This window comes from Meleagris gallopavo, chromosome Z (genome assembly GCF_000146605.3).
Source record: "Meleagris gallopavo isolate NT-WF06-2002-E0010 breed Aviagen turkey brand Nicholas breeding stock chromosome Z, Turkey_5.1, whole genome shotgun sequence".
In the NCBI taxonomy this organism is placed as follows: domain Eukaryota; kingdom Metazoa; phylum Chordata; class Aves; order Galliformes; family Phasianidae; genus Meleagris; species Meleagris gallopavo.
This window is the reverse complement of record NC_015041.2, coordinates 33,494,837-33,517,164: the sequence shown is the minus strand read 5'-3', so window position 1 is coordinate 33,517,164 and position 22,328 is coordinate 33,494,837. Positions and strand designations below refer to the sequence as shown.

At 37.9% G+C, this 22,328-nt stretch overlaps 1 protein-coding gene across 1 annotated transcript; it reads left to right on the top strand.

Annotated features, from left to right (window-relative positions):
• Nucleotides 1-2,636: 2,636 nt before the first annotated feature.
• Nucleotides 2,637-22,304, top strand: LOC104915083 (transient receptor potential cation channel subfamily M member 6-like). Its single transcript, XM_010725751.3, has 11 exons — nt 2,637-2,918; nt 3,826-4,000; nt 5,520-5,634; nt 7,188-7,387; nt 10,483-10,615; nt 14,548-15,686; nt 16,387-16,499; nt 17,372-17,498; nt 18,360-18,457; nt 20,143-20,201; nt 21,197-22,304. Exons 1-11 carry the CDS (start codon nt 2,763-2,765, stop codon nt 21,342-21,344), a joined length of 2,463 nt encoding a protein of 820 aa, XP_010724053.1. The 5' UTR covers nt 2,637-2,762; the 3' UTR covers nt 21,345-22,304.
• Nucleotides 22,305-22,328: the final 24 nt, after the last annotated feature.

Below are 22,328 nucleotides of genomic sequence, written 5' to 3'. Positions count from 1 at the left end.
CCTTATATAAAAAATATATTATAAACAACAAAATAAAACTGACTAGAGAATGCCAAACCTCGAATTTTCCAGTGGAGGGAATTTAGTGAAAGAAAGAATTGCATAGGGCATTTTATTTCTGCGATTTTTTTAAATATGAAGAACATTACTTGGGCTTGCAAAATAAATCTTAAAAGTCGTCCTTAAATCTCTTTTTTTTTGCTGGGTAAGCCGCTGTTATTGTACAGCTTTTTTGAAAATAATTGTGCAAAATTGGGATTTTGAGCCCCAGTAGAGAACTAAGCCATTAGATTTCCTATAATGAATATGAAATTTGTCTAAAGACATCACTTTGAATGTGTTATCAATGTAATATGTAGATTAATCTAAGGCTTTCCACCAAGTCCAACTGATTTGCATCAATATAGGTTTGGGGCTGATATGCTGGAAAGGAGCTCTGTGGAGAAGGACCTAGGTAGAAAACAGGTTGTCCAGGAGGCCTGTGTCCCTTGTGACCAAAAAGACCAGTGGTATCCTGGGGTCCATTATGAAAAGTGTGGCCAGTCAATTGAGGGAGGTTATCCACCTCTTATACTCTGCCGTGTTGAGGCCACATCTGGAGTACTGAGTCCAGGCTCCCTAGTTGAGGAAAGACAGGGAACTACTGGAGAGAGTCCAGTGGGGCGATGTAAAGATATTTAGCGGCCTGGAGCATCTCCTATATGAGAAAAGGATAAGGGACGTAGGACTGTTTAGCTTGAAGAAGAGACTGAGAGGGAATCTTATCAAGAGGATGGGGCCATGCTCTTTGTGATGGTGCCCAGCAACAGGACAAGAGGCAATGGGCACAGACTGGAACACAGGAAGTTTCATCTGAAGATGAGAAAGAACTTCTTTACTTTCTGGATGACAGAGCACTGAAACAAGCTTCTCAGAGAGGTTGTGGAGTCTTTTTCTTTGGGGATATTCAAAAACTTTCCTATGCAGGTTCTAGAGAACTTGCATTAGCCAGGGAGTTGTACTAGATGATCTGTAACTCCTATCTTCTGTGATTCTATGACCATTCAGAAACAAAACTGAAAGAACCAGCAAATTCTAACGCTGGATTGATTGGGCATGAAAAAATAATGCAGCAAAAATTAGTCATTTTTTATTTCAGATGTCTATATCTGAGTTTCTTAACAAACCTTGCACCCCAGACCAAAGGACAAATGCAGCTATATAGTTCTTCAGCTTTTTTTATATGCTCAGACATATCTTCAGTGTAGAACTGACTTGGGCATAATCAACAGTGCTATAAGGTGTCCTTTATGTGGCTTTCTGAATTCTTTACTTTTAGAAGGAAAAAAACTGGAACAAAGTGCTCACTGTTCTAAATGAAGGATTTGTTACAACAGGTAACTCAGAAAATTGTGACATCAGTGTGAAAGATGTGAAGAATTTCAAGCCTAAGCAGAAATACTATGAGTATATTTAAGTATGGGAAGAGCATAGAATTTTTATGGCTGCATGAGAGAAAATTGAAAAAAACTGTACAGGGATTGTACAACTGGAAAAAAAAAAGAGAATATGAACTGTCAAGAACTTTGAAGATCACTGTTGTGTTGTTGCACTGTGCTGATAGTGGGACAGTGGAAACACCAGCTTTTCTTTTTTGCATTAACATTCATTGAAGACTTTGGAATTCATTCTTTCCTGATTTCCTTTGTCCATGTACTAGTTCTGGCCAACTGTCAAAGACTTTGTAGGATGATGTGTCTAACATCCATCTAATTAACTGCTGAGGGTCTGATTAGATGTAATTACAGGCCTCTATTTCTCTAGTTTGTGTCAAATAATGGCTAAAACCTTAAATCCTGATTCTTCAACTAGTTTCTCATGTGAATTTCTCCGGCTGAATTGAGTAGGATGGCTTTCTTACGTGAATGTTCAAATGCATAAATTATGGCAGGATAAGGGCATAATGTTTAAAAATCTTTCCTTCACTTGGCACTTATCAGTATGATCTTACATAGCACTACATTATGGTCTCATTCATGCAATGTGCAGAGATTTTATTTACAGCCTCCCAAAGATTCCACTTCACACATTTGCTCAATGAAGCTTAAAATCCCTTTGGGGCACCTCACAGTTCAAGGAGCAAACATTTCATTCTTTACCTTGCTAGTTCCAGCTCTGTTTTTTTTTAGTGTGTCCTTGGTGTAATGCAAGGATCTTGCTTTGTATTTTTGGTCTGAAAAAAGAGGACTTAATTGTTTTTCCATTGAGGTTAGGTTGATACTTTTCCATGATTATGGGCTTTTGAAAGGTCTTTTTCAGGTCATAACCATTCCTCAAGAAAATACTAATTAATTTATAATGATAAATATGCATAACTGTTCTCTACTATTTACTGTTTTCTACTGAGGAACATGCTCTTCAGTGTCTGGGTACAGGATTAGAACTTGCTATTCCAAGAATACCTATCTTATTTGTCTTGTCATATTTGAGTGATATGATACTACAGATGAAATCTACACCTCAGTGAAGATTGAATTACAGTATGTTGTATGTGGGCCTGCAAAAAAATAGAGAAAAGTTGGGGAAAAAAAGATAGATTTTCAAACATCATGAAACAGTTCAGAGAAAGTTAAAGAATGTGATTTTCATGGTTTTCTTTTCTACACATTCTACCACATTCTATTCAGGTGTTTATCTCAGAACCTGGAAAATTCCGCCAGAAAGTGAAGGTGTGGATTTATGAATACTGGAATTTTACTGATTCTTTAGCTATCATCCTGTTTATGATTGGTTTTGGCTTGCGCTGGTCTGAGCCCCCTGTTCAAACAGCAGGGCGTCTACTTTACTGCTTGGATATAATATTTTGGTATGCCCGGCTCCTTGATCTTTTTGCTGTGAATCAGCATGCTGGCCCATATCTGACAATGATTGGGAAAATGGTAAGTATTATACTATGGAACGATTTTCTTGTACTCATGACATCTATTGAGATACCTGTGAAGGTCAGCAGTGACAGAAAAGAGCAATGGTCAAAGGAGATGTTACCTAATAACTCACAGTGAATGCATTACCTGAAACTACCATGATTTTTTTCTGTTTGTGACTTGACAATCAGATTTCAATTTATTCACAGAAGCCTTTTTCACTTAGTTCCTTAGAAAAGGGTTGTATTTGAGTTGAGTTTCTGATCCAGCCTGATAGTAGGAGGAAGAAAAATCACCATGTCTTGCAGATAGGCTCATTACTATAGATAATTCCCCTGGCTCTTGGAAATTGCCTCATTATTATTTTACATTTTGATTCAAATAATTATACTCCATTTTTAGTTGGAAGAATTTCTCTGAGATCAAAATTAATTTTTTTTCTCTTTTGGTAGCTGAACTGCTGCTGAACTGTTGACTAGTCTTGAGGGGCATATGCAGATTCCCACTGTAATTTCCCTCGGATCTTAGGAACTATCTTATTAATACTTTTATATTCTGTATTGCATAGTAATTCTGATTCCGTGTTAGAAGGCAAAATCATTTTAACTGCTATTCCTTACTGTCAATTTGGAAAAAGATACCACGGATGAAAAGCAGCGTCACAAGGCCTCTGCATTTTTCAAATCTTATGTAAGATCTTAAGAAAGATTTGAGCAGCAAGTAGAACCTGTGGCCTTTTTAGTCCAGAATGATTTTAACCTCTGGAAAATGTTTTTATTTCCTCCAGTGAATTAGATTGTTGACCTTGTTTTTGTATTCCTATTTGTAAAAGCAGTAACTGATTATCTTCCTTAAAAGATATTTGCGTATATATGTATATAAAATTACATCTAATTAACACAGTTAATTCTTCAATGCCTAGACAGCAAACATGTTCTATATTGTGATTATGATGGCCATAGTTCTGCTGAGTTTTGGCGTCTCACGAAAGGCAATCCTTTCACCAGAAGAACCTCCTTCTTGGTCTCTGGCACGAGATATTGTATTTCAGCCCTACTGGATGATGTTTGGTGAGGTCTATGCTGGAGAAATAGATGGTAGGTAGTTTAAATGTTCACTTTGGACTGATAGTTTTGACCTCATATTGGATCTGTTCGTTTTCAAACAGTTTTGATTCCAAGATACATATAGCCTTAATTTGTACAATTGCATGATTAAAAATGAGAATATTTGTTTATTTGTATAAAATGAAGATTAAACTTTAAAACTTTCAAACTTAACTTTTTGAAATGAAGCATATTACAAGGCTCAGAGCAGAGCACTTAAGGACTAATAATAAGCTAAATCTTGAGAGTATTTGACAGTTATATGAGCTTGTGACAGAACAGTCAAAAGCTGGTGATCTTTTAGAGGAAAGATAGCAAAGTTGCCTTAAAGGGAGGTAGAATAAAGGGGAAAGAAAAAAGGAAAGAGAATAATGGAAAATGTTTTTTCACCATCGTGAGTTACCTGGCATCCTTCTTAAGCAGATCAACCAGTTAAGCATAAAAATAAATAGATTAAATGAATAGGAAAGATGTTACATTCTTGATTATGACATTGACCTTGATTCAATAAGGCAGGAGAACCAGTCACTCCAGTAGATTTTTCAGTATAATAGATAGAAAGCACTCTGATGCTACTACTAAGTCTTTGAAATAAAAAAGAAAGTATGCAGATAGAAATAGATATTTAGGATATATAGTTCAACTTAGGCCTATTTCTTTTAAATAATTAAGGATGTAACATCTGTTATCATTGTGGAAATAGTCACATGACAGATATGTGTCTTGGTTGTATAAGTCAGAATACTTTTAATAAAAGTATACCACTAATTTTCACTATTTAATTCATTTAATCACTTTGTAATGCTATGCTTTTTGAAGTTTGAAATTTCAGAGATAATTTTTCTAATGAACCTGTATGTTGTGAAGTATCTCCTGAGTTTAGAGCTGCTGTGTTATAAACGTGTTTTTAAACTTTGTCAGAGGTTAATTTGATTAAAACATTCTAAACATTGAAAAACTTTTATTTTGACAGTTTGAAAGAAAAATCAGGAGGGATCTCTTAGTTTCTGTAATATATCAAAAATATCCATAGCCACGTGTACGTTTGCACAGAATTAATTTGGTCTTACTGAGGCTGTAAAGGATTAATACTTCAGTAATGATAAAGCAGTCTTGCAGCTGTATTTTTTCCACACAGTCAGTGAAAGCTTTGTGACTTGCTTTAAAGACTAGTTATTTTAAGGGTCAGTTTCAGTTTACATGTTTACCATCTCTCAAATATACTGCAGTTATACTATCTTCCCCCTTATCAAAAGGTCGTGGTGTCTGGTATAATAACTGGTATTTATGAAATGGCGTCTAGAGCTTCTAAATTACAGCATAAGCTATGATGCAGTAGGATCATGAAGAGGTCTCCTATCTTCCTTATGTGGAGGTAGACTTTTAACAATGTATATTTATGGAAGTTACCAAGGACAAACTGTTTTTTGCTGAGGCAAATGAGCGGCATATGTCTCTGCTGTGCTCTGCTTTGATTTCCTTGCTAATGCTGTATGTCCTTCCCTTTCAGTCTGCGAAACCAATCAAGACTGTCCTCCTGGCTCCTTCCTCACACCGTTCCTTCAAGCTGTCTACCTCTTTGTGCAGTACATCATCATGGTCAACTTACTGATTGCTTTCTTTAAGTAGGTACCCTGCTATATTACTGAAAACACAAAACAAAACAAAAAACAACAAAAGACCAACCAAAAAATCCCACCCGAACCAAACAAAGACAAATAATAGACTTCTGCCAACATTTCTGTGTTGACTGTTTTATCGTTTGAACAGAATCTGACAGTGGACAACTCTACTTGGCAAATAAGCAACTTTAATTCAGGTCTGAAATAATTTGTCCTTTGTTCTTAGAAATTGTATTTGTTGCACTGACAGCCTATATAATGTTTATCACAAGGTAGCACAAGATGTAAATTAGCAGATAACAAGGGAAGGGAGTAACAACCTTGGAGGAGCACGCTCTTCCTTTAAGAAGTTTGAAAATTCCTGTTCCATGCAATTTTCTGTGGTCTAGAACTGAAATCTAACTATAGTGTATTGAACTGTTTTTTAATATCTGCTGCCAGATTAGGAGGCTTTTATTAATGTCTTTATAGTGATTCTAACCTTTTGAGTTTTAGCAAGGAAACCATTGAAGTGGTTCAAGTTCTGTGTCAATATTAATAAAGAACACTGTAACCCAAGTAGTTAATTTTTTCTTTTCTAGAATTATAGCATTTTTGGGGAAGTCAGCTGTAGGTTGAAAAAATTTCTAAACTAGAAATGTAGTGATTAATATTCAGGAAAACTGAATGATCAGAACTAATTCTATTCCCACTTCCAATTAGAAATCCCTTTCTTGAAATTGTGGCAAGGCATTAATTTTTTTCTTTAATACACTGATGTGGAATTGTAATTTGAATTATTTCTAGATTTAAACCGTTAGCAATGATGATATTTTAAACCTTCTGCTTAGTGATTTGATTGTTCCAGAAGTGGGACCAAAAATGAGTATGAGCAATATATTTAATTATGCTCCCAAAAGCAAAGCTGATGTTTTTGTGAAAACATGTTGAGTGTTTAGTTTGACTGTGCAACTGAAATTGAAGTGCCAGAGGCCATGAAGTTGTTTTCCTTTACTTGGATCAGTCATAGTGCAGAGAATGCTTTGTGCAACAGAAGAGCCATATTTAGTAATATCATGACTCCAAAGAGTACCCCACAGAAGAATTGCTTATGTAGCTGCCTCTAAAAGCACATATTTTGCTGTAGGAGTAGTGCCCCGAAAAGGCAGCGGAAATGTTGTTAACACTTTTCCCTTAGCTTGATTCATGTACTTAATCCAGTCCAAGGAGGCAGACAATGTTGTATTCCCATAATGGCTATGTATTACAGTTTAAATAATCTGGTTGAGATTTGAAAGACACTTTAGGGATATTTTTTTGCCCAGTTACTATTAATGTAAATGGGAATTGGATCTCCCAGTTTGTTAGGCAGATTTGAAGATCTCATTCTCTGTGCTGTAGCTGCAGGCACATGCTGCTGCTTTGTTAAATGAAAGTTGTTAAGCTGATTTACTTCACTGGAGGAATGGGACTTTTCTTTTGTGTCACGTCAGATCTTTAGACAGGCATCTTGTGCTGTATTCAGAAGAGTCCTCACAGGAATGTTTTACCTTCCTTACCCCTTTATGTCTTCTCAGTAATGTTTATTATGATTTGAAATCCATATCGAACAAGCTCTGGAAGTACAACCGGTACCGCTACATTATGACCTATCATGAGAAGCCCTGGCTGCCTCCACCTTTCATTCTCCTGAGCCACGTTGGACTTCTGATAAACCGCATCTTCCGCCATCAACCCTCGAATGAGTTTGATCAAGAGGAAGGTGATGTTGGACTGAGTAAGCAGAGCTAATCAAAGGGCCAGCAGAAATAGCTTATTAAGAATATTTGCCAGCCTCACATCACTTCATAGCTCAGTTTTTCAAGAAAGAGATTTTCCAGGCCAGCAGCTGTTTTCATTTGCAAACCAGAATTTAGTGTACCTGTGAGAGGGCTTATAGAAAAAAAAATGACTAGGGGAATTTGTTGCTTTTTATTTGGCTTTTGCTTTGCTCACTTATAGTGCATCGGTTAAGATGTAATATAGATAGTAACAGTGAAGAACTTAGTCAGCTCTGACTGTCAGTTTTAACCTTCATTGTGCTCAGTCTATTTTCATTGCAACTGGCCTATAACTGGCAAGAAGATATTGTAGATGTATCCTTCTGGAACGACACAGATATATCACAACTTAGAGGTGACATGATGCTGACTTTTTCAGTAGTATAGAATGATGCCATTTTTAAGAAACAATACTGGAAGCCTACATTTTTGCACATTTATTCTAAAAAGACTATCAATTCCTTTTTAACTGCCCAAAGTTACAAATACTTTTGATTATCTTGTATTTATTCTTCTGATAACATTCAATGACTTCTTCCCCATGTATCCTCCATATACTGTTAAGTTTTTACACTTTCTTTTTTGGAGCTTAGGTAGCTGGGGCTTGTGGTTCATAAAGTAAAGTTTAAGTGAAATGCCACCGAGTGGGATGAGACTCCTGCTCTCAATTCCTTTTGTAATGAGAATCACGTATTTAAGTTAGTTCAGAGTATTTTGAAGTGAGAGGTGCTAGCAGCTCATAAAAGATGCTTCAGCAAGTGACTCGTGTCCTTGACTTCTTATGGAGTACATTGCATATATGCAGAATCCGTTCTTGACTTCCATGGCAGCAACTGGGGATGTGATACCTGACATTTGAGGACATATTTCTGTATCGTGTAACAAAACTTATTGTTACACTTACTGCAAAAGTAAAGGAGAAATAAGGGAAAAATCCTTCTAGATTATTTGAGTCTTTGGATAAACAGGGTTAATAGATGAAACTTCAGCTTGCTAGATCTTCAATCATGCACAATAATATAATTATGCTACGTTATATTTATGTTATGTTTCAGCCTGGTTGTTAGTGTGTCAATATCAGTTTATAGCAGTGGATAGCAACACGAAGAATAATGTCCAGGACAAGAACCCGTGCAGTACTTCACAGTTTTTGCCTCCTATGGTAGGAAATGGAGAGTTAATATGGAATCTGAGAAAGTTGCTGAGCCTGAGGACAGAGGATGTTGGGAGACAGCGCAGAATTGTTCGATCTCCTCACTACCTTCCAGTCTCTTTGTGCATTGGCTCACCACTGCACCTTGTCTCCTTCATCTTTCCCAACCTGGACTTCTCTTAACCAGGTCCTTCCTAAAGCCTCCTGATGGCAAAGTTGGCTCCTTTTGTCCCACTGTATCTAGAAGCTCTGCCAGGAGCAGACATAGTCATCAAGGAAAGAGATTACAGAGTGTCAACATGGGAAACAAGTATTCAGCAGTGGGGCTTGATGAATGGATGGACAAGCGAGGGAATGAGAAGGTGGAGAAGGTGGCAGCTGTAATCAAATTTAAAAAAAAAGAAAAAAAGAGAATGTTTGTGCATATACACAGCTTTGCACTTTATGCTGCAGAGAACATTCTTGATACCTAATAAATGATCTGTTCATACCCTTTTTGGGCCTGATTTTCTCTACTGAGCATGAAACTCTCATTGTATCTGCCACACACAGATTTCAAAATTTACAGCTTTACAGGTTTCAAAAATGACCTTAACTAATCAATGCTGAAGCAGCTTTACTGCTGCTCCTAGGCTCAGCTTCTTCTTCATGGATAAATGCATCAGCTTGCCTTTTAAGTATCACTGCTCTTTTTATATGCATGTGTAGTGTAAGTTACTCTCAGAGCACAGCAAGTTTCTTGCTTGCAAGGTACATTAGGCATCAGGAAAACTCTAAGACTGCTTAGCACATTCAAAAGTCCTGAGATAGAAGAGAGTTCATACGTTGCCTACACTTTTCTAAGAAAGTGTTTTTTTTCCCCATTTATATGCTCTTGTGTTCCTTTTCTATATGCCCGTATATTGAGAAGTTTCTTGTACTTAAATTTTTGGTGTGATTAAACAATTGCTTTTAGCAATGAGGATCCAGTGCCACCCTGTGGAAAATCAATGAAAATTCCACATAGAGAAAGTGAAATCTTTGAAGCAAGGTTACAAAGATGTCTGAGGCAAAAGGAGCTTAGCAGATGATTCAGTGTCACTCAGACATGGTGTGGTGCTCCCCTGGGATGCTGTTTGTTACAGCTGTATGCACCTGTTAGAAACACAGTCATGTTGCTTGGCATAGATAATTTCTTGCAAGCACAGTGGGAACTCTGGTGTTTAAAAAGAAAAGTAAAAAGAAACTTGGAATATGTGGAATTTGTATCAGAGAAGTAGCTTTCTTTCATATGCATTTCTTCATACGGACTTATAATTCTCTCAGAAATCTTACTTGGTGTCTATATAAGATTTCTGAGAGAAAGTGAATAATAGCATTATGAGCAGTCTAAACTGTGGAGTTTAAAACTTTTGAATGTGTTTTTTTTTTCTGTCAGTGGTCTTGCTTGATATTTTATGCCTATGAAAATGTAAAGCAATTAAGTGAAAAAAGCCTTCATAGCTTTGACTAAATATCTGAAAAGTACCTTGTCAAAGGTACTCTGCTTAATGAGTGTCTGGACCAAATTGCAGTAATATCTTCATAGGTCTTATATACAAACTCTATATAAGTTTTGTGAGTCTGGGAGAAAGTAAATGTTTGTGAACAGTCAGTATGTAATGGTGAGTCTTTAAAAGGCAATACAGTGGAATTCTTGTCAGTGGGGTTTTGTTCCCTGCCTAAGAGAAGATGAAAACCACATTTTTGTGTATTTGGCATGTTTGAACTTTTTTACATAATCCCAAATTTCATGGAATTAGGTCTGTTGACAAAGGAGGAGAAGGAAACCTATTTTGACAGTTTTCTTATTCTCGTGGACACTTATAAACAGTTGCATTTGTCAGCACACTTCTTACCAACTTCTACTTCTTTATTTAGAGCTGTACCTGAGTGATGATGAGTTGAAGAAACTCCATGACTTTGAGGAACAATGTGTGGAAAAGTACTTTCATGAGAAGCATGAAAGCTTGAGTTCCAGTGACAGTGAAAAGATCCGTGTGACGACAGAGAGGTATGTTTTGCTATACATTTGTGCTCTTTGTATGCATTTGTTCTATAAAAAGACCTCTAATGCTTTTTTAGTAGTTATGGCCATTATTAAATAAGAGGCATGTGTAGGTCCTGCTAATTTGATAGAAATGTAACTTTTCTATTTCAACCAAATGGCGGGCCTGGCTGCGAAGCCTTGCTGGCAGAATTGTATCTCTGAATATCTGTAGAGTGTGCAGGTGCTTTAAGAGACTTGGGTGGTTTCATACTGACTGGCAGCTGAACACCACACCTCTCTCTAACCACTTCCCCTCCTCAAAGGAATGAGGGGAGAAAGCACGATAAAAAAGGGCTCGTGATAAGGACAGAGAGATTGCACACAAGTTACCATTATGGGCAAAACAGACTCAGCGTAGAGTGATTAATATAATTTATTGCCTATTACTAACAGACTAAAGCAGAGAGAAACTAAAATCAAACTAAAAATATCTCCTCCCACATCCACTATCTTCTACTTCCTTTTCCACACAGAGAAGGGGTATAGAGGCTGTTGTGATTCCATAGCAGTTCTTCATCTACCACTCCCTCATAGTCATTCCCTTCCCCTGCTCTGTGTGGGTCTCTCCCACTAGATGCTGTCTTCCAGATCGGCTTCCCACAGGCTACAGCTCTCTGAGCACTGCTCCAGCATGGCTCTGTACTGTGGGACCTATCGTTTAGGAGTGGATTGCTCCAGCACAGGAAGTGGCTGTTTCCCCAGCCCTCCTGCTCCACATGTGCTGCAGCTCTGCCTGGGGCTGCTGCTGAGGGGGCTCCCCTTCCTTCAAGCCTCTCCCACTTCTGCATGTGGACTCTTCCATGGCTGCACGTGGAGATCTGCTCCACATGGTACCCCTGGGCTGCAGAGGGACAGCCTGCTCCTCTATGGGCCTCTCCTAGGCTGTAGGGAGCATCTGCTCTGGGATCTGGAGTACTTCCTACCCTCCTGCACTAATCTTGGCAGCTGCAGGGATGTTTCTCACTCGTGACCACTGTGACATAGCAGTTTTTCCCTTTCTTCACTCTGCTCTCGGAGCCAAAGCAGGCTCTGATCTGACATGGGGCTGCTCTGGTCTCTGCTCACAGGCCATTATTGCAGCCCCTCTGCTATCAAAACCTGGAAATCATAGAATCATAGAATTACTCAGGTTGGAAGGGACCTCGAGGATCATCAAGTCCAACCGCAGCCTAACCATAGTATCGTAACTCTAACAACCCTCTGCTAAATCATATCTCTGAGCACCACATCCAAACGGCTCTTAAACACATCCAGGGACGGTGACTCAACCCCCTCCCTGGGGAGCCTATTCCAATGTTTAACCACCCTTTCTGTAAAGAAGTGTTTCCTAACGTCCAACCTAAACTTACCTTGGCGCAATTTGAGGCCATTTCCCCTCGTCTTGTCACCTGTCAGCAGTGAGAGGAGACCTACCCCACTCTCACTGTAAGCACCTTTCAGGTACTGGAAGAGAGAAATAAAGTCTCCCTTCAGCCACCTCTTGCCCAGACTAAACAGCCCCAGCTCCCTCAGCCTCTCCTCATTGGGCTGATTTTCCAAGCCCTTCACTAGCCTCGTTGCTCTTCTCTGGACCTGCTCCAGTACCTCCACATCCTTTCTGTACTGAGGTGCCCAAAACTGAACATAGTACTTGAGGTGAGGCCTCACCAATGCCGAGTAGAGGGGCATAATGACTTCCCTAATCCTGCTCACCACACCATTCCTGATACAAGCCAGGATGCCATTGGCCTTCTTGGCCACTAGCACACTGCTGGCTCGTGTTCAGCCGACTGTCCATCAGAACATCAAGGTTCCTTTCTATCAGGCAGCTTTCCAGCCGCACCTCCCCAAGCTTGTAGGGTTGCCTGGGGTTGTTGTGACCAAAATGCAGGACCCAACACTTGGCCCTACTGAAACTCATGCCGTTAACCTTGGCCCATCGATCCAGTCTGTCCAGGTCCCTCTGCAGTGCCCTTCTCCCCTCTGGCAGATCAACACTCCCTCCCAGCTTGGTGTCATCTGCAAACTTACTGAGGGTGCACTCAATCCCCTCATCAAGATCATCAATGAAGATGTTAAACAGAAGCGGGCCCGGTATTGAGCCTTGGGGGACACCGCTCATGATCAGCCGCCAACTAGATCCAACTCCACTGACCACGACCCTTTGGGCCCGGCCATCCAGCCAGTGCTTCACCCAGCAGAGCGTACACCCATTCAGGCCATGGGCAGCCAGCTTCTCCACGAGAATGTTAGGGGGGACAGTGTCAAAGGCCTTACTGAAGTTCAGGTAGACCACATCGACAGCCTGACCCTCATCCACTAAGCGGGTCACCTTGTCATAGAATGAAATCAGGTTTGTCAGACAGAATCTACCATTCGTAAACCCATGCTGACTGGGCCTGATCCCCTGGTTGACCTTAAAGATAAGCAAGGGTGCAGTATGGTGTTATGCATTTCCACTTTTGCAGGCAATGTGACATGACGAGGTTGTAGCAGAATATGATATGCAATACATATTTTTATTTAAAGCCTTAATAGTATAAGAATGTTGTGAGAGTATTGTTTTCAATTAAATATAACTTCTGTTTACAGAAATAAAATAAAATCACTGTATCATTATCAGCAATTTACCGTCTTTGTAAAATATCAATATGCAACTATCAATAGGATTTCAAAACTCCCAGTATGGGTCTAATTTAGCTTTCTACTGAAATCAATGGTACAGCTTACAATAAGTTTAATGGGAAGAAATAAGCAAACTGGCAATATGGAAAGTCTTACTGAATGACAATACAGATCTGATGTAATAAATTTGTCTTGCCTAGAGAAAGATAGCTCCTTAATGTTTACCTGTTCAAGATTTTATTTTTTGCATACCAAGATAAAGCATGTCCAAAAAATGAATGTGCCCTGTAAAAGAAATAAAATACTTTTGTTCAAAAGCTGCAGAATCAATTATAGCAAGATTTCTTTTAGTGGATAACTATAATGGGATTTTTTTTAATGCCAGGTTAAAACATATTTCATAACATTGCATAATTTTTATACAGGAAATTCATATAAGCCAGTGAAACATTTTGAAAATTTGGTAATAAATTTTATTCAGCTTTTGGTTGAATACTGCATCTCCTAGTTATTCAGTGACAAAGAAAAACTCCTTTTGCTTATTGCCCGGAGCTGGTTCGTCGCCGTCTTAATGACAGAGTACCAGAGAGAGTATTTTTAACATATGTAAAGATAATGAATGGTTAAAAAGATACTGTTTCAGGCCAAGAAGTTCTTATTTGGTTCACTGGAAATCTGAAGACCATTAAAAAGGCTTTGCTTCTTTTTCAGCTGACTTTTTCATTAAGATAAGTGATATAATCAAATGTACAAAATATGTTCCAAAAGGCTGTACAAGTTGTTGAGAAGACCATTTTCCTAGCAGTTTACAGTATTTGAGAAATGGAACAGTACCTGTATAGTATCCGTAGCATGAAGCTTTATCCTTCTCATGTTTGCACAGGAGTGTAGAAAGATAACTGACTGACAAGAAATACTGTACTGATTTTATATTTATTTTTGCAGCATTTACACTTACAATGCAGCATTTCTAAAGCTTTGACCTCTTGTCCATGACTTAGTGGTTCTGTATCATGAAATGGAGATTAGTAGAAAAGTGATATTTTTTAATAGATACTTCCTGAGCAAAAAGCTTACTTTCTTAACAGTCACTGAGTTTTGGCTCAGTAAACTGAATGGCATGTTTCAAGCCTCTAGTGGGTTGCCAAATACACATCTTCATGGGAATTGAAGTCACTGTAAAAAATACTAAAGACTGTTTTAAATACCGATTTTTAAAAATGTGTTAATGTGCTAATCATCTGGTAACCTGAAGTTAAGATATTTTAAGTATCATTTCTTTTTCCATCTAGGGTGGAGGAGATGTTTCTGCAATTAAAAGAAGTGTATGAGAAGGTATTTTATATCAAGGAATCTTTGCTCTCCTTGGACAGTCAGCTGGGACATTTGCAAGACCTGTCTGCTTTGACAGTAGACATCCTGAAAGTGCTTTCAGCTGTAGACACACTGCAGGTGGAAGAAGCGTTACTGGCTGACAAAAAACATAGGTCCTGTAGAAAGCTGCCGCACAGTTGGAACAATGTGCTCTATTCCAAGACCCTGAGCAGTCTAGAATGTTTGTATGACAAGAAGTATCACTACTACAGCATGCCACCCTCACTCTTACGGAGTTTGGTGAGGAGTCAGTGGCCATCAGAATGTACAGACCACATACTGAGGACTGAGAGTGACAAGCTGGTAGAAGACAGTTCTCAGAAGATAGAAATAGAAAGCGATGACACATTTACTTCAGGTGTGTCCTCTGAGGCTAAGTCATCCCCCAGATATGGACAATTTTTGCTAGTTCCTCCTGATCACCAGCGGGCACCTTTTTCTGACACCATCACCTTAAACTTGTCCTTTTCGAGCACTCCTACCAAGTACAGGGAAGACATATTCGATGATGGACTGCAAAGCAGCATTGCTGTGCAGCAAAACCTGCAGAGCATCAGCCTTGTTGAAAAGGAGCCAGAAGATTATCAATGGAGTCAGAGAGACTTTATTATTCACCTGCCTTCAAAAAAGACTAATGCCACAGATGCTGATCATTCTCTCAGTGTCCAGAAATCACTTGAAGTCAGAGAAAATGCAGCACCCTACTGTGATGACATGGAAGAAACTGAAGGTGGTTATGTGAACTGGGGATTCTCTGAAGGTGATGAAAAAGGGATTTTCAGCTCAAGGGAGAAACAGAAGAAGGACCTGTGCATACATTCCACTTTTAACTGTGACTGTAGTTGTACAAATAGACCTCCCACACACATACAGATAAAAGAATCCAAGTCTTTCTCCTGTAACTCCAACAGCTCACGGCACAGCATTGTCGTCTCTGAGAATAAACTGAAACACAGCACCTCCTGGATCAGCCCACTCTGGAGGCAATGGAGTTTCTGCAAGAGCTTACCATCCCCTAAAAAAGAGAGGAGAGTGAAAACCTGCAAGGCCATAGGTGGTAATAATAAAATGCTGTACCTCTACAGTATCTTTTGTTGAGAAACTCAAGACATTATTAAAAAGTGTCTCTTTGGCACGTCAGCACAGCTGAGGGTAGTAAGCAGACAGTTACTGCTTCACTTACTTTGTGCTGGGAATCACTGCTGTGGGGGAGTTCTAAATTGTGCCTGGTATCTGAGCTGGGCAACATCATGGTGTCAGCCACAAAACAGTCCCACCCAGATTCTTTGCATCTCACAGCTTTGGCTACTCAGTTGCAGTGTCAGAGGATCTGTACTGGCTCTAGGGTAGTTTCCTGCCCTGGTGAAGCAATCTAAGAATTACAGAAAACAAAAGAAATTACAGAATCCATTAGAGATGTGTTGACATCGTAAGTCATAAGGTTTTCTTGAGAATGAATTTTCTTACAGCAGGTTTAAAATCCTCCCTGTCCACAGCCAAGTTTTCTTACTAACAGCTTAGATATAGCAGATTTCTAAGTATAAACACTATGAGGTTATAGACAACATTTGCTGTTTTCTGTCTTATGATGGTGACCGTCTTTGCACCGAACTGCATAAATTTTGTGGGTATTATCTTAGGGTGTCACAAGTCTTTCTCAGCTTGCTTTGGAGATCTGCCAACTCTCAGTCTTATCAGATCGTCTCTTTGTAAACAAAAGCTCTGTAGCTTAATGTTTTTTTGATTCTTTCCCACAGAGTCTTTACCATCTTGTGAGCTACACCACAGTGAGGAAACAAAAGCAAAACAACAAAACAGAGACAGAAAGTCTGGGAGAGAAAAGAAGGATCAAAAACCCCTTCAGGTGCCGGTATGTGTAGATGGAAGAGAAGCACATATCTCATAATTGTCTTTTTCACTCAGTAACAGCAGTTCTGTAATGTAGGACTAAATATAGGTGAACTGAAAATGTTTTGGTGTAATGTATGGTGGAAATGCTGCACAGAAAGTGGGAATTCCTTTTTTTTGGTCTGGTGTTGATTTAATCTCCCTTTTGTTAGAATGTGTGGAATTTCAGTTTTAAAAGTGATTAAACTTGTAGATTTTGCCAATAGTGGATCAAGAGTTTTTTCACACAGAGAGGAATTATCCTTTGCACTCTAGCTGACGGAATCACTTGGGGAGGATTCCCATGATCTAGAGCAGACTGAAGAAGTGGTGTCTGTATTCTACTGACCTGCAATTGTTCTCAGTTGTGTATAAAGGTCCTACAGTGTTTTCTCTGAATCCATCAACCATATAGCACATAGTAGATTGCAAATTGACTGTGTCGTAGTTATGGGACAACCTTCATAACTGTATGTATATTTAGATTAAAAGTATAATCTGAAAAGAGTTATTCCTATTTAAGGAAACAAAAGATGAAGACTGATTTGTTCACATGAGATGCTCAAATGAGCAACCGATCTGAGACTTGAACTTTGAGACCTAATTGTCTCTTAAGGTGTTCTGAGGGACTTTGTTTTAAAAACCTACAATACAACTAATATTTACTCAACAAAAGCAATGTAACTTCTGCAGCTTCTAACAAATATGGGAAAACTTTTGTCAGTTGGGAGCCAGTTCAGTCACTGGCATTTCAGTAATGCTGTGAAAGTCTGTGTCATAGCACAACTATCAGAAGGAAGGCAGAGGTGATAGTCGTTCTATAAATCAAATTTTGTTTTGTCTGTGTCTTGCCAGGTGATTAGAGTGGATGGTTGTTCCCAGAACACCCAAGTAAGCTCAGAGCCTACAGAGATTGGTCTCTGGGATGGGGAAGAAAAACACAGGAAGAACTGGCTCACTGTGTCTAATTTCAGTCAGCTAAGTATGTGATGCTTGTAGACAGTAAAATTCACGACAGCATTGAAAAAGAAGCAGTAAATAAAAATTCACAAACTCGAAGTGTTATCCTCTGCATTTATCTCCTAGCATGATTTTTACAGAATTAGAAATAGATTTCAGAATGCATGACTTGTTATTTATTATGCAATGTCAGAGAAAAAAGGGATGAAAGGTCAGCTGTGTCTTTCTTGGGATGTTACCTTTCCTGTGTGGGAAATAGTAAAGTACTAATGTAATTCCCAGGAATAAGTGGGAAGCAGGGAGAATGATATCCTTGTCTCCTTTCCTGTAGTGTCTTCTGAAATGGCATTCTGGTTTACGGTGAAAATAAACTCTGGTGAATTTTTCAGGGCATATACACTCACAAGCAGTTCTGTGATACTGTATCTGTTGGCAGATTCTCTGGATGCATTATTCATTACTTATTGCTCTGAAACACATCCTCTAAAGTGAATAAATGAATTCTTCATCATTTCTACTGAAATGAAAAGGGAATGGCATTCTTCTTCTTTTAGAGTTCTCCAGCTCTTTCATTCAAAGAAATCCTTGCATAGACTATTTTATCTTTAAGCTTTGCAGTGTGCAGCTCTCTAGTTCTATCCTGCAGGCTGCTGGGAGAGACATAAGGGAATGCTGTGACTCAGCACAGCATGGCCTGAGAAGGGCTGCACTCTTCTGAAGTCTAAGAGAGAATGGAAACACCCTATGAAATTCTACTATTGCTTTTATAGGTGCTAGGGCAATATGGTATGTAGGTGTTTATTTTATAGCACTGCATATGTTTGTAGCTTTAGAGCTATTCATTCACACTCTGGAAATAGCTGATACCTGCTTTTTCGGCTAGGTTTGGAATATCTCAGTTACATGCACCAGAAAATGAAAAATCAAGACATCCATAGGGATACCATACCATTCTGTGATTACCTGAGGCATTCTCGAGAGGTAAGACCTAAGATTATACATCCTAGTCCATAGCTGTTTTCTGTTTAGAGCCTAGGGTAGTAGTACAGACCTCCAAGGGCTTGCCACTGTAGGTCCTTTGTCATGAAATGCATCTTTAGACATGAGAAACTTTCTTGTATGTTGGCACAGTGCATATGTGCAAGGAAATAAATAATTTGAGAGCTGCAGACAGTCTGTTGAATATTATTGAAGTAGGATATTAAATTATTGAATCAAAGAGTGGTTTGAGTATGAAGAAAGTGGTCAGAAATGAAGTGTGTGTTGGTGTCTCACTAGGCAGTGAATGAGTACAGAACTTGGTCTTGAACCTGTGAGTGGAATTGGTCAGTACAATGAAATGATTTCTGGAAAGTTAGCTACATTGCTCTTTATCATATGAAGAAAGCTGTTTCTTGAAAACTGAGTTAAATATTTATAATAATTGCAAAGGTTGGATTATATATAACCTGTGGCTTATAAACATTGTATCTCATATTTTATCAGAATTAATTTGCAATTCTGTAACATAACTAACTTCTGTCTATGTAAATCAACAAATGTCCACTGACTTTAGTCAAGCTAGAACAATTTTCATGTCTAGTCAGGTAGCTGGATTATAGGAATTTGTATCTGTTTTTAAAAGGTGTGGCTAATGGAAGAAAATTTATCTTTTACTATGTTGTGCAGGGTTATCTCAAAGGTATGAAAGGAATTTAATAAGAAATAATTGAGAAAAAGAACTGTGAAGTAGTCTTTTCCTCTTCCTTTTCAACAGCATCCATTCACGCCTGTTTTACTTACAGTACTCAGTTATTAAAACAATTATATCTAAAAGTTTAGCTTATTTTTCACTGTAAGTAGTGTGAATTGCCTTTTTAAAATGAGAATGGGAATAATTTCAGATCTGATATTCTGAGTGGTATAAAATTTGAATCCCAAATTCCTGGGAATAGAGCTTGAATCATAATTAAAAAATAAATAAACAAACAAACAGCAGTTCCTTGTGTATGAGTTAGAGATAAAAGTAGAAATAAATTTGCTGATTGTGTATTCTGTAAAACTTGAGTTTGGAGACTAAATCAATAAATCTTTAGAATGTGAAACAGAGAATCAGACAAGCAAAATAAAGGTACAGTCAGGGAAACTGTGAAGGGACATTGTTATCTAATGCTTCGAAATTTGTATTATGCTTTCTTGGGTAAAATTCAAGGGTGGGATTTTTAAAGCCCTCAGAAAAAATTTCATTGGTTACAGTGGGATCAGAATTAGGCTGGAACTAGTCACTTCAAGAACATTAATTTCAAATTATTTATTCACTTAAGGCACAGTCTCCAATGCTGCTTCATCTCTGTGCCTCCTCTTACGTACTTTCTGGGTTATGAGATTATATATGTACGTCACTGAGATGTTATGATATTGCTGCATCTATCTCTTCATTTTGGGTTAAGATATATTTTTAATTAATTAATTTTCCTTAAAGTGATTCCTCTCAACTTTACTCATTAAATTGTTGTTGTTCACAAATCCTTCCTGATGGGTAGTAGGAAGCAAAGCAGAGGTGTGTGTGTGAATTTTTCTGTTTTTTAAAAGATTTTTTCATCTGCAAACAATCTGCAAGGTATATCAGTGTATATGTGACAGTGATGTACTGATTTTACCAGTAAAAATATCTTTCTTCTTTATAGGATTTGTGTAACAGCATGTCTGGAAGCATCCATAGAAATAATCTGAGCAGGAACTCCTTGTACGTATTACTAATATATTAAGATATTTATCACATATTTAGAAAGAGAATTCTGTACTCTTGTACAGACTTCCACTCATACTTAAGATGAGAAACTGATGTGAAATGAAGAGTTAAGGCAATTCAATCTGTTTTAGTTTCTTTAAGTGAAGGCTTGTTAATGAAGGTAAAGAAATCCATTCAAAGAAAGAGTATAGTTTTAGATGGAATGGACATACCTTTGTATTCTAGAAACAATAAATTTTCTCATTCAGTCTCTGAGATTACTGTAGTGTCTTTAACTAGCCAATCTAGTAAGCATGAAAAATTGCACGTGATATTGCTATGAAAATTGCATGTTTATTTGTCAATAATTTAAATCCTAGCAGCTCCTGAAATCTCTTCGTTCATGATTAATCTCTCTTTTATTGAGCCTGCATATTTACAAAATATTTAGCTTGATTTTATGAGTTTTCAGTAGTTAATAAGCTTCAGTTATATTTATTAAAATTATACTGTTTTTCTAAGTATTTTGAATGTTTTTAGGAATTGTTTTTTGTTCGATAGATTCTATGTCTTTGTTTTTTTCTTTTAAGCCAGTCATTCATGGGCAGTAGCCAAACCATATACTTACCAGCAGGATTTACAGACTTTTGAGTAGCCTGATTCTGTTGCTTTGTCTGTTGTCTTCATTGGTGTGTTACACAAATCACATCCACAGTGTTCTGTAACAAAGATTGCAGCCTTGCTAATCCAAAGGACCATCAGTTAAAAAAGTCTGTTTTTCTGCAAGCAATGGCAATGGCATATGTTGCTCTGAGTACATCTCAGCATTGATTCACATCGTTCGAAAAATTTTGTATGTGATTGAAGGTGATCAGATGCTAATGTTGATCCTACATTGTAAATTACATGAACTTTTTGTTTTCATATAAATCATCTTTCTTTATATGTAGCAGTATTAGTTCAAAGACAGGAACTTTGATATAAAATATCAAATGTTTACTTTTACACAGGTTGAGAGATGCAGAGGGAACTGACAGTAAGTTTTTGGTTACTTGCCATTCATTTCAATTCCTCTTTGCAAATCCTACTTTGACAGCTGTTAAATATGGAAAAAGAAAATCAATTTACTCTATTTGGATAGCTATAAGAAATGTTTAACAATTGTTTCGTATGTTGTTTCCTGATTTTATCTTAAAGTGCAATCTTTTATCTAAGGTAGTAGTGAAATCTTGAAAGAAAAAACTTACTTTTATTTAAGTCTGTCCCATAATACTATCCTTTCCTGGAGGAGTAATCTCTTTACAAGATTTTATCCTTTTAATTCTTGTTTGGGAGAAGTCCTCAGTTAGAATTGGGTCTGCATCTGAGAATAGATTATGATATACAATTTGTAATGTATGCTTGATTTTTCAAATGCTTGTTTGGTGTAATTCCTCTGTTTGTGTGGCTTCATTGAAATTAGAAAGATGGTGAAACATTGAACTCATTATGGAAGCCTATGAAGAAATTCGGGATCATAATGAGGGCTGACTTTGTTCCACAGCAGTAGAGTGGTAGTTAACCTCACTTGTATTTGTTGCATTTTAGTCTGTCTTCCATTTTTCCTGACATACCACTTAGCCATAACAAGTTGTGCATCTGGATTTGCATCTCATTGAAGATAGCTGTGATGCAGAAATTAGGTGCTCTTTGACTTATTTAATTTCCATGTATGATCTTGCTGGATCACTCCATGCATGAAATGAGGCTTTAGTGAAGCACATTGCTGCGAGAATGAGATGTTTTAGGTTTTCCTCCAGAATGCACCATTTCTTTAATTGCCACTCGAAAAAGGAATTAGTTGGCCTGCACTCCCCTTTTCATGCTTGTTGTTTGACAGTGTATGAAATACAACAGAGCTAGTTGCGTCTTTCAAGAATGAGATCGAAAGGGACCAGGGGGACTTATTGGAAATGCAATCATCTTGCAATTTGTTTATGTTCTTCATTTAAAATCTCTTCTTAGGGATGAGAAGCTGACTAGATAAAGTATACAAACAAAAAGAGGGTAATGTTCACATAGTTTGATGAAGACTCAGTTCTGATTAACTCATTTTTCAGAATTGAAAGTATTACAGCAAAAATGTTCTGGGTTGTTTTTTTT

Bases quoted from the DNA above. Each gene is read 5' to 3' on its own strand.
- LOC104915083 (XM_010725751.3), top strand. From the start codon at position 2,763: ATGATTGGTTTTGGCTTGCGCTGGTCTGAGCCCCCTGTTCAAACAGCA. The intron at 4,001-5,519 runs GTAGGTAGTTTA...CTTCCCTTTCAG, and splicing joins CTATGCTGGAGAAATAGATG to TCTGCGAAACCAATCAAGAC. The intron at 10,616-14,547 runs GTATGTTTTGCT...TTTTCCATCTAG, and splicing joins ATCCGTGTGACGACAGAGAG to GGTGGAGGAGATGTTTCTGC.